The 16,212-nt window shown below is 36.8% G+C and overlaps 1 protein-coding gene across 1 annotated transcript in view; it reads right to left on the bottom strand.

Annotated features, from left to right (window-relative positions):
- Positions 1 to 16,212, bottom strand: part of VAV3 (vav guanine nucleotide exchange factor 3) — a 359,026-nt gene that overhangs the window by 13,651 nt on the left and 329,163 nt on the right. The window contains exons 23-25 of the mRNA XM_064588729.1: positions 14,292 to 14,408; positions 13,629 to 13,716; positions 7,580 to 7,709 (exon numbers count right to left, since the gene is read on the bottom strand). Coding sequence (XP_064444799.1) covers positions 7,580 to 7,709; positions 13,629 to 13,716; positions 14,292 to 14,408 — 335 coding nt within the window. The remainder of the gene's footprint in view (positions 1 to 7,579; positions 7,710 to 13,628; positions 13,717 to 14,291; positions 14,409 to 16,212) is intronic.

Here is a 16,212-nt window from a genome sequence, read left to right as displayed (position 1 = left end):
AAATTATTAAATATCAGGCAGGATTACTGGGTTCTTACGGATCAAATATTTTATATGAAGTTTCAGACATACATCTTGGAAACTCTCATTGGCTTAGAAGTGCTTTCTCTTAGGGAGATAGTGCATCTTACTGCAGGAAAGCTACAATCCATTTAAAACACTTCATTGTACTAAGGTAATGGTTGCCTTCTAACTCCCATCCATTGACTACCTGTCTACCCTAATAATGCAAGTCCTCTTACCACTCTAACTTATAAACAATCAGTTATAAACAAACAAAATAAGGATGGAAAAATTTAGAGAAAAACTTTAAATTGATACTATGAGCTTGTAATGGGTTGAATGGTAAACCCCCTACCCTGTTCCAAAAGATATGTCCACCAAGAACCTGTGTATATGATCTTATTTGGGAAATAGGTCTTTGCAGATGTAGGTTAAGGATCTCAAGATGAGAGATGAGGTCATCCCATATTTGGGGGGGGGGTGTTCTAACTGCACTAAGGTGGGCTCTGAATGCAATGACAAGTGTCTTTATAAGATAAAAGAAAGGGATCTGACACACAGAAGAGAAGGTAATGTGAAGACAAGGCAGAGATTGGAATCATGTCTCTATAAGCCTTGGGATGCCAGAGACTGCCAACGGCCACCCAGAAACCATAAAAAAGGCAAGGAATAGATTCTCCCTCAGAGTCTCTAGTAGACACCGATCCTGCCAACACTTTGATTTACAACTTCTGGCTTCCAGAATTGTGAGAGAGTAAATTTCTGTTGTTCTAAGCCACCCAGTTTGTGGTCATTTTTATGGCAGCCCAAGGAAACTATTACAATGGGATTTAAAACAAACACGTTATCAGAATAAAATGGAGTGAAACCGAAATGCCAAGTCATCAAAGAAAAAAATGACAAAAGATTGAGCATAAGATAGGGGATCGGAAAATAAGGGTAGGTGAGAATGGGTTTGTTGAATTACAAGGGCAAGAAGGTAAAAACTAAATGAAGTGGATGTTTGAGATAATAAATATTATCCACTATTATACTGTGATTAAACTAATAAATAGTGGTTAAGGCATTGTCAGGCTGTTTCAGGAATTATCAGAAACATGAAAGCTCTATTATGCTATATTGAGTTAAATAAACACGAATGATACAAATTCTCCAAGTTTCTAACACCCTGGCTAAAATGAAGTTCATGCACCTTGTCAAATGGTTAGTAGAGTAATGGGGATGCATGTGTGCAAGGAAAGAGACAGCATTGGAGTGAAGCCGCCTAGGATCTGGCTCTTTGTCCTGCAAGGTCATTTGTATGGTCCCAGAGACCAAATGAAACCTTTGTTGATTTTTTAAGAATTGCTATAGTATTTGTCACCGTACCAAAAGGAGCATACTGATCTATATTTTATTTTCAAACTGTCCCATTTTCCCCTGCTTTTTCAAATATCAACTACACATGGCACTTTAATACCTGCTAGGTCTCCCATGGGCCTTATTTTCTGACTTCATTTATTTAGCCTTTTCTGAACGCATGTTTCATCAAAGGCACTGTGCAAAGTGCGATCGATATGAGAATGAGGAGCAAAGGAGTCGGGTTCCCAAGGCTTGAGGGAACAGTACGCCAGAAGAAATCACTTAACCTATATAAAAATAATATTATATGTTCTATGTCAACTATGAAATGAAGGTGTTAATGATTCATCTTCATCCCGGACCACTCTTTTTGGTGCCAACCACCTACTGAAATATTGAGGATGCACAGGTACTAAAACTTTGTGCAAAACTGAATGAATTACCTTTTCCTCTATACCTGTTAATATCTCTTCTGTTTCCTGGTCAATGGCTTCACCATTTGCCAGTCATCCAAGGCAAGTACTTGTATATCTTCCTTGTACTACTGCTACCTCGATTCCCTTACGCAATTAGACTTCCAGAAGATATCCAAATCTGCCATAGTCCTGCTCCACTTTGCACTCTTGTTTAAACCAGCATCATTCCTCCCTTGGACATCTGCAATGACTTCCTAACTCATCTCTGTTCTGTCCATGCCTCCCTCCAAGCCACTATCATGGAGTAGACAGTGATCTTTTAAAACAGTGTAAACCAGTTCATATCATTTTCTGCTTACAAAGCTTAATACATTTCCACTGTATATATAAATATATTAGAATGCGCTCACTATGCTCCAAACATGTTGACTTTCCAAGTCCTTCAACATACAAAGTTACTTCCTGATTAAGGGCCTTCACACAAGCTATGTCTCCACCGTGGAGTTTCGCTACTCTCCACCACTTCACACCCTGCCAATCCACACATATCCTCTACGTTTCACCTAGATGTCACTTCTTCTGTCCTTCCCTGACACTGCAGGTAAAGTAGGCCCTCTTGTCATACCCTTTCAGCTGTGCTTCTGCTTCACAAGGCTTGTCAAAACTGGTGATTATTTGTGAAGTTGTTTTATATTTGTCCCTGTCCACCAAACTGTCCATGCTATTTACTGTTTTAACTCTAGCATTTGGCATAGGGCCTGGCACATGGGAAACGTTGTGTAAATATTTGTTGAATAAAGGAATGAATAAATGAATAAGCAAATACAGTGAGGTCATAGGTAAGGAACAGATGGTTTCAAACAGGACCTACTCAGTTCTCTACATACCCCTAAATCAGTGCACCGAGCTCCCCCTACACCGGTAGCCGGGGGAGGAAACGGGATGCTGCCATTTTCTTTCAATCCTGTTAGACTTATACAGCTAATGGGATTATCTCCAAATGTCAACATTTTACTTCTAAAATGATTCATTCTTAGAGTAGCAAGAATACAAAGAATTCCCATATACTTTTCACCTCAACCTCCTCAAATGCTAACATTTTACCATGTTTGCTTTATCCATCTCTGTATTTTTCCTGAACCATTTTAGAAGACACTGCAGACATAATGCCTTTTCCCTCTAAATACTTCAGTGTGTATTTTCTAAAACTCAAGATAGTTTCTTCTCATAATCACAGTACAATTATCAGCAAAAAATTAATACTATTAATCTAAAAACTTCAAAATTTGTTCACTGTCTCATGTATGTCCTTTAACATACATACATACATAAAATTTTTCAGGCCCAGGATTCCATCTAGGACATGTTGCATGTACTTATCATGTCTCTTCAGTCTCTGTTGTACAATTGATACAATTGTCTTTCATGACAGTGACGTTTTTGAAGTACATAGGCCAATTATTCTGTAGAATAATTCAAATTGGGTTTGTCCGATGTTTCCTCATGATTAGGTTCAAATTATGCCTCATGGGGGCAGGAATCCCACCAAAGTGATGCTGTGGCCTTCTTAGAGCATCACATTATGAGGTACATGTGATCTACTTGTTCTTTTATTAGTGATGTTAACTTTAATAACCCGATTAAGGTTTCTGTTTTTCCTTTTGTTATTAGTAAATTCTTGTGAGAAGATACTTTGAGATTATGTGAATATACTAATAACCAATGTTTTTTTTTCTAATTAGCCAACTCTAGTCTATGGTCCAACTAAATCTCCATAAATAAGAACTTGAAAAAATGTTTAAAGTCTGCTTATGGGTCATGAAATAGCTAGTCATGCAACTTTCCCTAGTGTAATGGTCTATTAACATTCTACCTTAACCTCCTCCCCTCATGCACACAAAGAAAGAAACCTAGGATGCTATTTTTTTTAAGAACATAATAAAATATCTAATCTCGTTCATCATTCATCAGATGAGAAAGCTGAATCCCAGACAGGCTAAGTGACTTGCCTAAGGTCAGACAGCTACTCAGTAGCAGACCTGAAAATAATTAAGTGCTCACTGTAGAGTAAGAAAGGCAAAAGTCAGTTCAGTGCCCTTCAAATACATAAGCCCTACAGATACACCTGACGCTGTCTAAAGCAGATTTGCTGTGACAGTTTTTAGAAAGCAGTGGGATTTTTATACAGATCCACAGACAGGGCAGAACATCTTCCATGGAGTCACTGTGGTTTCTAGGGAAGTACAACAACCCACTGCTCTGCCTGAGCTCTCTGTGTCTTCTTCCTTTCTGTCTTGTTCTTCTCCCTTGGCAACACCCATGTCATTCCAAAGGCAAAAGTCAAGTCTCCTAGCTCTGGAAAAGAGCATTGCCTACAATGGGATCCTAACCTAGAACTGTCATATGCTCCTTGCCCAATACTCTGGACTCCTGTTTAATTCTAACCAATACCTTTTTGTATGTTATTCTGCATTTGCATGGGGTGGTTCTGCCATCATCTTATCATGTTTTACAAATTTGAAAAATAGTTGGTAATTTACCCAAGAATATTCTAACCTGGACTAATACAGAAGCAAGCAGACCCTTCTACAATGCCCTGGGACTTTCTTTCCCAAGGAGACTATACTATTTAAGAAAAAAAAAAAACAAAACTAGCAGGTTTGAGGAGTTGGAACTCCAATCTCATCCTCTGCCTAGAAAACAGGTGGACCTAGGCATTAGCTTGCCTGCTCTGCTTCCTCCAAAACCTTTTAGAAGTAATGGGAGATGTCAGTGCCCTAGCCAATCCAGTATCCCAAGGTAATATTTCTTGATAAAAATTATTTTTAGGTAATATTTAGCAGCATACCCAAGCTATGAAGAGAGGTAAGGACTATAAAACCATCCCACGCAATCCTTATGCAACATTCCTCCTTACTGCTTCTGAGAAGCACAATGTGCAGAAAAATAGAAGCAGTGTTTTAATTAAGGATTAACTCTCAATCAGGATTTGGTATAAAATAAAGTATATTTAAAAAATCATAAAAGCAGAGATGCGAATTTCTAGGAGTTAAAATTAGTAATTCAACTCAGACATGCAGGAAAATGTTGGCTGTGTTAGGAGTTACTAGTGGTGGTGGTGGTAGAATCAGGTGTAGCTGATATTTATTGACTGTTTACCATGTACCAGCACTGTGCCAAATGCTTAAAACTCCTCATTTAACCCTGAGAACCATCTTAGTGTTCTTATTTTACACAAAAGTCAGTATAAACACTGGGATAGTTTTATAAATTTGATCTAAGATTATAATCGTGCTGCATGGTAATGTCTGAATACCATTGGAGTCCAGACCACCGTGCAGTTATTGCTGACTGACAGACTAACTCATTCCCTCCTTTCTTTCTGGTCACTTTATAAGGGAGGTCTTCCACGATCACCCTATATAAAAATAGCAAATTCCCATCCCACACTTGCCGGAGCATCCCCATTAAAATATAAGCTCCGTAAGGGCAGGAACTTGTCTTCTCAACTGCTATATCCCAGTACCTAGAACAGTGCCCTGTGTTAGGTATTTAATGTGTATCTGCTGAAGGAATGAATAAATAATTCATAAATAAAACCAAACTCTGACAAAGATTAATTTTAAATGAATGATCTGCTTTTACTTCTTGATTGCAAAAGGGTTCTGTGGCATGCTCATCAGAGTCTCTTAAAAAATCTGGGCGGGGAATATTTGACTGTTTATTGAAAAATTCCCTGTAGCTCACATTAATGTTCAAAATCATTCTGTTGGCTATGCAATTTTTGCTTAAAAAAAAAAAAAAAGAAAAGGCAGGTGCCTGGGTGGCTCAGTTGGTTAAGCAACTGCCTTCGGCTCAGGTCATGATCCCAGGGTCCTGGGATCGAGTCCCGCATCAGGCTCCCAGCTCAGTGGGGACCCTGCTTCTCCCTCTGACCCTCTCCCCTCTCATGCTGTTTCTCTGTCTCTCTTTCTCTCAAATAAATAAATAAAATCTTAAAAAAAAAAAAAAAAGGCAAAAGGCCTGAAACTCCATTCCTAGTGCTAAAAAAGTTTGAACATTAAATACTTTGTTGAACATTAGAGACAAATTTTAGATTAGGCAACTCCGCTCATCATTGGACAATATCCTCTGAACATCTACACGTGCCAAGCACAGAGAAAGTGCTGGGAGTAACCACGCAGTGCAATATGAGGGCTAATGACCTTCCACTAATATGGGACATCTGCTCTCCCTGATTGCCAACCAATCTTCCATCTTGGCTTTCTAGAACTAAGTGAACTCAAACAAACAGGATTTTTAGTATAACTGACCTCCTTGGCAACTTTTATCATCTCCTGCTGCTAGGAAGGCAAAGTAAAGGACAGTAGAAATTTATACTTTTCATTTGGGGAAAAAGGTCATAACTTCGGTAGAATCTTAAGAAATTCGTAGGAAAGAAAAAGGTATTTGTAGGAAAATTGTTTTTCAAGGAAAACTTCTGTTTTTAAATGAGTGAAAATTATGGCCTATTGAGAATCTAAGATAATTGGGTAACACTAGGCTAAAAAACAGAAAGATAACTTTTTTTTTTTTAAGTAGGCTCCATGCCCAGCATGGAGCGCAATGTTGGGGCTTGAACTCACAACACTCAGATTAAGACATGAACTTAGATCAAGAATCGGATACTTAACTGACTGAGCCACCCAGGCACCCCCAGGAAGGTAACTTTTAATAGGTGTTTAAAGTTTCAAAATAAAGTGTGCTCTGACTACTTTCATTACACAAGCTTGGTCACTTATTACCGATCCTTGTGAAGAGAAAAGCTATTAAGTTATTCAAATAGAAAAAAATCTGTCAGTTGATGTGACATATTACTTGTATATTTACTTATATACAAGTGTATGAAATTTTACTGATGTTGTTAGAGCCCTGAGTGTTACCTGTTTCCCTTTCAGTTTTTGCTTTCAGGGGAAAAAAAAAAAAAAAAAAGTTAAGGTTATATTACACGATGCAAATTCTTTTTTCAAATACCCCTAGATATTCCTGTTTTGCTCAGGCTAAAGATTCTAAGAGTAATAAAATTGTATTCATTTCTCCTCCAAAAGAATTTTACTTAAAAAAAAAATGGTATTTTAACATAAGGGAAGGAAATCACACTTTATTCATAGCGTTTTTCAACACAATGTTCTCTTTACATGCTATATCTACCTCCAGGAAGATTATGTGACGTTAAATAGTGATGAGAAAAAAGTTCTGACTTTTTCAGACTATCACATGCTTCTGGATGGTATGCTAATCTTTTGTGATTCGCTGTGGCACAGCTCTCATTCTGCAAGAAAGTGACTGAGGTATACTTGTAAATACTGGCATCAGAGGAAGCATGCTTTAGCCATTTCAAAATCCTGCAACTAATCATTAAAATAGGATCATAAGCAGATCTGGGATACCAGGTGAGATGGGCTAGCTGCACACCAGCCTTACTTAGGTACCATTAACTCACACAGCATTATGACCAAAAACACATATGAGTTAAAAAGAGTTGAGCGAATATACAATTCACTGAAAAGTTTGAAACTTACATATTAACATACCCTTTGCACTTCTGATGGATTTCTAAACACAAACATGACCCTTGATGTGGCACAGAGAACTATGTCTAGACACGTTCGTAAATTTGTTGGTCCATCTGATTTTGCTTAGCTCCACAAAAAAGTCCTGGCTAAACAGATCAGCATATTAACTGGTTATATTTCAAAATCTGGAATGAAGATGTTTAATGTTCTTGTGCCTCCAATCCTTAAGTGACAGCAAATTGTATTCTGAATTGCAGTACTCACAGCTGTTGCCTGCTCTATTACCCCTCTGTCCAGCTGAATGTTCAGGCTCCTTGTATGGAAACTGTAGGGTCGTATCCAAGGTTCTGAAACCTTCTTTAAGAGAATGATGCTTGTAGTACTCCACAAGTTCCTTTAGGATAAAAGAATTAAAGATTATTTTTGATAAGGGTACTTTTATTCTCAAACACATGAACTCTTGAACACATAACTATATACAAGAGGAAGATGACTGATTTAATGCCAAATTTTCCATAAGTATATGGAAGGGTAGGTAAATGATCATCTCTCCCTGCTTTCTGGATGTACATGGCACCTAACTAATAATCGTCCGTGTTACTCAGGCTGGCCACTGACTGATAATGTGAGTTACCTCCTATTGTTATTCATGGATAGAGAGCATCCTGTTAGTCTTCAGTCAGATGTGGTCAATGAAAAGAAACCATACTAAACTTTAATTGCAGAACAGTAATTATTGTTATTTATGAAATACTTGCTTTTCTAAACAAAAATAAAGGGAACAGCTGTTTGCTGAATATATAGCAATTTCTCGTTTCCCGCATTTTCTTTCAACATAGCAGAAAAACAAACTTGATTCTAAACGTTCTTTTCCACGGTAAACCAAAGTTGATAAACCACAAATGCTACCTGATATTATTTCTGGCTTACAGTGAAGTGTTAGTGCCCTTCAAAGTTCTGCATAGCATCTGCTACTTATAGAGGTCAATAATGTAGTACTTTCCATTTTCCCTTATATCTAATTTGCCTTAAATATATCCAAGCCTAATAGAATACCATCCACCCTCTTCCATACTAAAATTTCAGGAAATTTCTCTTAAGATGTTGGTTTCATGGATTCTGCACAAATATGAATCCTTCTATTTTAAGTAGAAAATAATAATTCATAATGGAAAAAAAATGCATATTATTATTAGATGAGTACTATAATGTTTCTTAGAAATACCTGAAATAAAAAGCAATATCACTTTTAACCTAATTATTTGGTGCTTCTATTAACCAATAGGGTAAAAGTAACTCATTTCTTCTAAAAACCAAACTGTCATCAACTCAGTACCTCCACTCAGTGGTTATGTTCAAAGTTCCTCAAAACAAATCAACTGAGCCAAAAATCACCCAAAAGAAGCAAAAAAGAATCAATGATTTCTATTATTTATGATTTACATTTTTTTTTTAAAGATTTTATTTATTTATTTGACAGAGAGAGGTAGTGAGAGCAGGAACACAAGCAGGGGGAGTGGGAGAGGGAGAAGCAGGCTTCCCGCGGAGCAGGGAGCCCAACGTGGGGCTCTATCCCAGGACCCTGGGATCATGACCTGAGCCGAAGGTAGACGCTTAACGACTGAGCCACCCAGGCGCCCCTATGATTTACATTATTTATGGCTAAACTCAGATGAGTTGTAGAATGCATTGTGTGGGGAGTTCCAGAGGTCACAAAGATTATGAAGGTAAAGCTACTGCCCTCTAGGACTGCTCACTCTTGAAGGAAAAGTTAGGGTTATGGGCACTCAAAGGTGAGAAAGAGTACTTCCTTTTGTGAGCCCCATGGAGAGGACGAGGGAACGGTTCATGATGGAGGTAGCTTGGCTTAAATTGAAGAACAGGCAAAATTGCAGAAGCCAGGAAGACGGAAAGGATTGTTTTAAGTAGAGCAGCCGGGCTAGGAACAGACATAAAAGTGATTGATTGAAGGCTACATTCATAAACAAAAAGCAGCATGGTTTGACTGAAGCATTGGGTAAAGCAAATGGAAATTCTTCAAATCCCACATCTGTAAAACGGGGAGAATGCACCGGTTCACAGATTATAGTAAGAATGTATAGAGTGCCTGGTATGTGTGAATAAGCCTAACTACCACCACAATCCCATACGCCAGGACCTTTACAGGGCTTTGCTCCATCTCCACACGATAAACAAGAGACAGGCTTAGTCCCCATTGATAGTCAAGTCTCAGAGAAGTTAATCGACTTGTGCAAGGTTGAACAGTTGATGTCTGTCTCCAAAGTCTGTGCTCATAACTACATCGTACTATTAGCAAGTAATGCTTAGCAAATGTAAATACAAAAAAATGGAGGCAAAAGGGAAGGAGCATTTTCTAAGTGTCCATGTTATACCAAGAACTTTGTTTTCTTAGATCTAAGATGCTAAGGTTTTACATACTTTACATCTATAACTATCTATCTATATCTATTATCATCATCATCTATGTTTCTTCTTTCTTTTTTGAGCCCAGATTATGGTGGTCTTTGATGAAGCAAAGGAATTTGGAATCTGACCAACAAAAATATTATTTATTGCTTTTAAAAAATAAAAGGCAAAATGTTGTAAGGTCTCTGCAAGAATTGTACATTCATATATATTGTGTTGCCGATGCAAATGATATCAAAGTGTTGTTCTTTTGTCTTATTATTTAAATTAAATAAAACGTGTTCTTTAGCAAAAATATGAAAATAAACCTGAAAGTAACTATAAGCCAATAACTTTGAGCTTCAATGTAATTTTGTTATAAATAGTATGAATTTTATGCATTATAATATTATGGATTAGTATGAATTAAAGTTTATGTGAAGTTGGCAAGAAACCACAGACTTATCATACTGAAAAGGACTTGGTGATCATTTCCTACCTACCCATCTCCAAATTTTATGGAAGAAAAAAATGACTTTTCCAAGGCCTTGGGTCATGGAGCTTGGTAAGCTGCAAATACTCTTTTATCACTTCACTAAGCATCGAAGATAGTTTAAGTTCCATTTTTACAGTCTCATGAGGGTAAATCTTCCTACATGTTTCTGACTGGGTAGAATTAAATTGTGCCACCATGGGTCTTTTCCAATTTATGCCTTTATGCTTTCTGTATTTTAGTCTAATCCACCCCTGCTTTAGCAGTCATTGACCTTCAGGTACTACAAGTAAATAAGAAGACTCTAAACAAAAGAAATCGCTAAGCTTTCCTTATCTCACACTGACAAAGCAGTGTCAACAAATCAAGTCTCTGAAAAATAATGAGTGAGAGTCAGTCATTCCAATTACCAAGGAAACAGGCAATGGAGATGATTCATAAACAGCATTTGGACATGGGTTGTCTGGCATACATGAAAATTAGAACAAAATTAATGCCTTGTAATCTGGATAGAGAAATTCATTTAGAATTTGAATGTAATGACTAAGAAAAACAAAGATTTTGATTAGCCAAGCTATTGAAACCCAAGGGGGAAAAGCTTAGGTCATAACCACCTAAGGTCAATCTTCTCTTTGAGAAACTGGCTAATTTAAAACAAGTTCTGGAGTTTGCTTCCATTTCACATCCTTGCCAAATTAAAATTTAATTCCAGGCCCTAATAAGTTTCATAGGTAGAAGCATATAACTTTACCACCCATAATGCGAGGACACGGAACTATTCTTAAGCAATAACTCCAATGCACAGACCATTATGTACATATAACAGAAACTGTGTTATTTGACACCAATGTGATAAAAGGTAACTAACTCCTTGAAGTTGTATGATCCTGATTTAGAGAAGCCCCTACACATTACCAGAGTGAAGGCAAAGGTGCCTATTAATTCTCTCTCCCCTTCCAAAGGGCCTGCTTACTAAAATAGGAGCCATTCGTTCTGATCAAGTATCCATGTGGCATTTTTGAGTTTAGATGTAAAGGACAGCACTACTGTGAGATTCTTGCTATGGATGGATTTACGAATTTGAAAGCTTTAGAATAGTGGAGTCATGTTGAGTTTTGTAAAAACATACTGATTTCATAAGGTAAGGATGCAATATAAATTGGTTCAACAAACAAACAGAAACAAAGAGGAGGGACAGCTCCAAACTACAGTTCCTCGGTCTCTTCCGCAGCTTTTACAGTTATTTGCTAAACCTGATTAAAGTATTTATCCAAGACACAGTTTTTCAGCTGCCTAGCTTTCTTTTTACAATTATATCCTTTCGTTAATATTTTTTTAGTTTCACTGTAGTTACGCTATTAATTCTGAATCCCCTCCCTTTAGCCCACTGTGCTATGTGCTTCCCCTCCAGATACAGAAGAACAACTTGCCTGTGTCTCTAGCAGTGGCATTTAGGATATTCTACACATACCATATAAGGGGGCAGCCTGTTTTAGCTCTGTGACGGTACTCTTAATTCAATTTCCAGAACATCTTTGCAGAACCTTGCACTGCTCTCTGGTACACATTAGTTAAGAATGCTGGGGGGTCTGTTGCTTATACTATAATCACAGCTTTGTATGGAGATAGGAAGGCGAGGACCTATGTCCACTAAACCAGGTCATGAAGTATTTACTGGCTTTTTCACTTCTTAACCCTCAGCTGCTGATGAACTTTCTGGAGCTGAACCAAGGGACACAAAGCTGAATTGATTGGCCCTTTCCAGTGACTATTCCTTTCATCCTATTTGCCTGTCTCCTCGGATGGGAGTTCCTTTTGTTACTTTCAAAGTCGGCAAAACTGGCAGTCATCTTTGGCCCTACAGCATTTTTTTTTTTTTTTTAAGACTCACATTAACTCTAATACCGTGGAGTAGCCTCATTATCATCCATGGAAGTTCTGCAGGTGAAAGCTCCAGCCAATATGTCTTCCAGTGAGGTAGAGAACCCCTGTGCCTGCTTTTATCATGTCTCAGCTGGAGCCATTCATTATTTGTGCATCCGCTTGCCACCTCCCCCCTAGATTTTCATTTTAGGAAAAACCTCCTCAGGTCCAGTTCTCTCTGTGCACAGCCTGCTTGTTCCAACAGAACGTAAGTCACTTCCAGCAGGGAGGATGCCTGGATCCTGGTTACTAATTTGGCAGGGATCACATTTTCCAGGACATGATCTTGCTGCCCATCCGTAACTGCTGAATTGGGAATGTGATATTTATGTCCAGAGAGGTTTTCTGCCTTTTTTTTTTTTTTTCCAACTCAAGATGCTTCCATTTCTTTAAAATACTAATCCCTGTCTTGCAGCTGTTCTAGATTTTTAGGTAAGACTTTCAAGCTGCCCTATTTTGTAAGGCTCTCTTCCGTTCCATTTTAACTTTAATGTTTAACATCTGCAAAGTGCTTTGAGATGTCTTCTGGAGGATGCAATATGTATCATTTGACTGATGGCTCAATCAATGAGTGGTCCTTCCCAATGTTACTCAAAGTACTTAGAAGTGCACTTACAAATGCATCTTGTATCTTGTGTCCAAATTCTTCATTATCTCAAGAAACTCTCAAACGTGAAAAACAGACTTGAGACCATTTTTAAAGAAATACAAACTTTTTCTTTACTGTCAGCAATGCATATATAATGCCATATAGACACTGTTTTTATGACATCCATAATATGATGCACTAATAAAATTATTAAGTGGTAATTTTTTAAACTATAAGAATAAAGTAATCTTGGTTCATTTGAAGCAACTTGGTAACAATGTACTATTTCAATTTAAATATAAAATTCCTATGAAATACCAAATGTTTGGTAAAAATGTTACCGTTAATACTTAACTGTCCAAAGTAATGAAGCAGAACCATAACAGATGATTTAAAATAGCAGAAAATACAAAAAGCTTTTCCACTTGACATTATATTGTACTTTGCATGAAATGAACCTAGTGAGAGGTATTTTACCAGCTACAATTTTTTTGTTGTTATTAAAAATACCTTCCTCTGTCTGCATGAGCAGTTAGAGGCAGAGGAAGGAAGAGGAGAAAGATGGATGTGAAAGATCTGCCCTGTGACTCAAACACAAGGCAAAACACAAATCACTGAAAGTTGACCGAATTTGTCTATTGTTCTAAGAATCATAAATAATGTGGACTCTGAAATGTTATCTAAAACTTGCAAACTGAATTTACAGTGAAAAATATGAGTAGGGCAATATAACACTTAATTGGAATTCTTAGAATTATCAGGATTCTGCTGCAAAATTATAGGGGTCTCTTATAAACAACTTTTCAGTGCACAAAATTTCTAAGAAACGATCGAATTAAACTGACCTTTGAAATAAGAGCAAAATAAGGACCACAGATTGAAAAGAACTAATCAATGCTTACCATTAAACTTTTAAATTTTCTATTTTCTGCAATGTGAAAAAAGCCATCTCTTGTTAAAATCTTGATGTGCTTTGCTTCATTATTGTACCTGTGGGCAATGAATGACGTATGAATATAAATGTGTTTTTAACCAGTAGAAATCAATAATTACCAGTGGGCATGCCCCAATACAATTATAGGAATTAATTCTGAAGACAAAATATATACCTATGCCAATACACTGGTGACAGCTAATTAACAAAATATATTTACTAGATTGGTTGAAGATACAACCAATATTTGAAGTGAGAAGGGGAGGTTAGATTTGACCAATCACTATGCCCAATTTATTGAGTAAGTTCAGTTTGAGAATATAGAAAAACAAAATCAAATCAAACGAAATCTAGTAATATATATTTTTAGAATTAATGAGAAACATAAACACATCAAATCACCAAAATACAATGTTATGAAAGAAATCTAATATGCCAATTAGCAGCCTGTAACACTTAATACTGTTTTTCTAACAGATATTTTCAAGTATTAATGAACTGTCTGGATAGATGCATTATTTCTGCTGCTATTAGAACCTTGGTTTTTAACTTCAGTGTTATACATGTCAGATGGTCTATGCAATTATGAAAACAGGAAATCTATTTCTGTAAAAGTACTTGTCCTACTTACTTAATGCTAATTGCATATTCTCCTGACTCTTTGGTCCTGTGCCTCACAAGGTAAGTACTATTTACCCTATTAATAAGTTCAGTCTCTGCCTGCAATCTTTCCATTGCTCCAGCATACCTGAAAGAAACAATGACACAGAAAATTTGAGTAATATACCTGAAACAGAACTGAAGCTAAAAATAAGTCTCTGTCAAGATTTTAGTTTAGTGGCAGATCTGAGCTGTTTTTACTTCGATACTAATTACATTACTTCAAAAAATAGTGCAGAAAAAAGTCCTTTGATAAGTGAAAAACAAATGCTCTACAAAGCTAGCAATGGTGAATAGTGCCTAATGCACAGTAAGCACCCAGTAAATATTTATCAAATAAATAAATGGGACAAAGAAAGGAGTGAGTAGGTATTGAGTTAGAGAGAGCCTAATACGGAGTTTAAGAACAAGAAGGAAAAAGACTTGTAAGAGAGGGACTATCATGTATAGGACACACACACATACACACATGTATACACATACAGACCCTCTAAAATTTCACCTTTTCTATGCATACTGTGAAATGAAACCTACTTGGAGCATCTTTTTAAGAGAATTCCAGTAACAATTTAAATTATTTTTAAATAATTATTTGGGGGGATATAAGGTGAATTCTTATGATCCACAACTTTGATAACCAATTTTCTTAAGAACTTAGTAGGGGCTAAAATTTAAGGTAGATATTTTCAGTAATAGAATTCTTCCTAAACTATCTTCACTTTAAACATACCCAAATTCCATAACAACAGTAATAATAAAAGGCCCAAATCCAATGGTAAAATACTCCTTAGGAACCCTTTCACATCAAATACACACTTTACATTTATTGGCAAAATACAGTGGAGATTTGGGGCGATAAAAGTTAAAGGGAAAAATTTTATGTTTAGATTGGCTCTCTTTCAAAACTTCATGAATTAGTATTCAGGAAAACTCTGATTCACACATAGACTGGGGTAACTCAGTTTAAACACCCACCTTTAATTTATATTAAATGTTTATTTAAAATACAAAAGTTTGTTGAAGGAGGATATGTGAGATTTCCACCAAGTATAGAAGGAGAGCTAAGGGCATTTTATGCAGGTAGTACCTTAGGATAAAAGCACTTATGATAACCCATGAACTAGTAGTTGCCTAGTATGTTTTGATTACTCTTCCATCTTATCTCTCACTAGTCTCCAGCCTTCTTTCAGGTTCAGGAATTCACCAGCCTCTTTTTGATCTTACGAGTCTTCCCATAGACTGTTATTGCCTGGAAACACTCACCCAATCCACACACATTCCTTCTCATCACTCAAGCTTAGAGTGACCTTCTCTGACCATCCCATCTGAAGAATGTTGTCCTGCATCTCACACTTCCCTCCGTTATTCTTATTACAGTATCCTAATCTCTCCCATGGCACTTACCACAATTAGTAGATAGTATATACATTTTTATCAAAGTAACACATGAACATAGTTTCTAAAAGTCAACTCGTGCTGTAATAATAATGAAAAAAAGCAGCATTACCCCATCTGATCAGCTTTCTATCCCAAGTTCCATTTCAAGCATTTTATCTATTTTTTATCTATGCTTGCATATTTCTAAATAATCTAATCAAACTACAATTTCTTAATTTATCAATTTTAGGTGTCAGGAAGGAAAATCATTTCTTCTCCATTCATGCTCATTTCTTCATGGTCTTCTCCTCACTCTTGTTTATGTAACCTCTACAAAGCCAAGCCATCATCTGGCCCAGTTTTGTCATGTTTTCATAGTCAAAGAACATCTGACATCCAGAAAAACAATTCCCCAAGTTTTTATTTGCTCAAACTTGTCCTACAAATTCTCTCCAAAGTCTCCCAAGAGAATGATAAACACCTCAATAATACACTTCTCAACACCATATACTGAA

This window comes from Mirounga angustirostris, unplaced genomic scaffold (assembly GCF_029215605.1).
Source record: "Mirounga angustirostris isolate CCGP_5_RB_7025 unplaced genomic scaffold, mMirAng1.0.hap1 SCAF_4, whole genome shotgun sequence".
Taxonomy (NCBI): domain Eukaryota; kingdom Metazoa; phylum Chordata; class Mammalia; order Carnivora; family Phocidae; genus Mirounga; species Mirounga angustirostris.
Note: the sequence above shows the minus strand (reverse complement) of the source record. Positions and strands in the feature narration are given on the sequence as shown.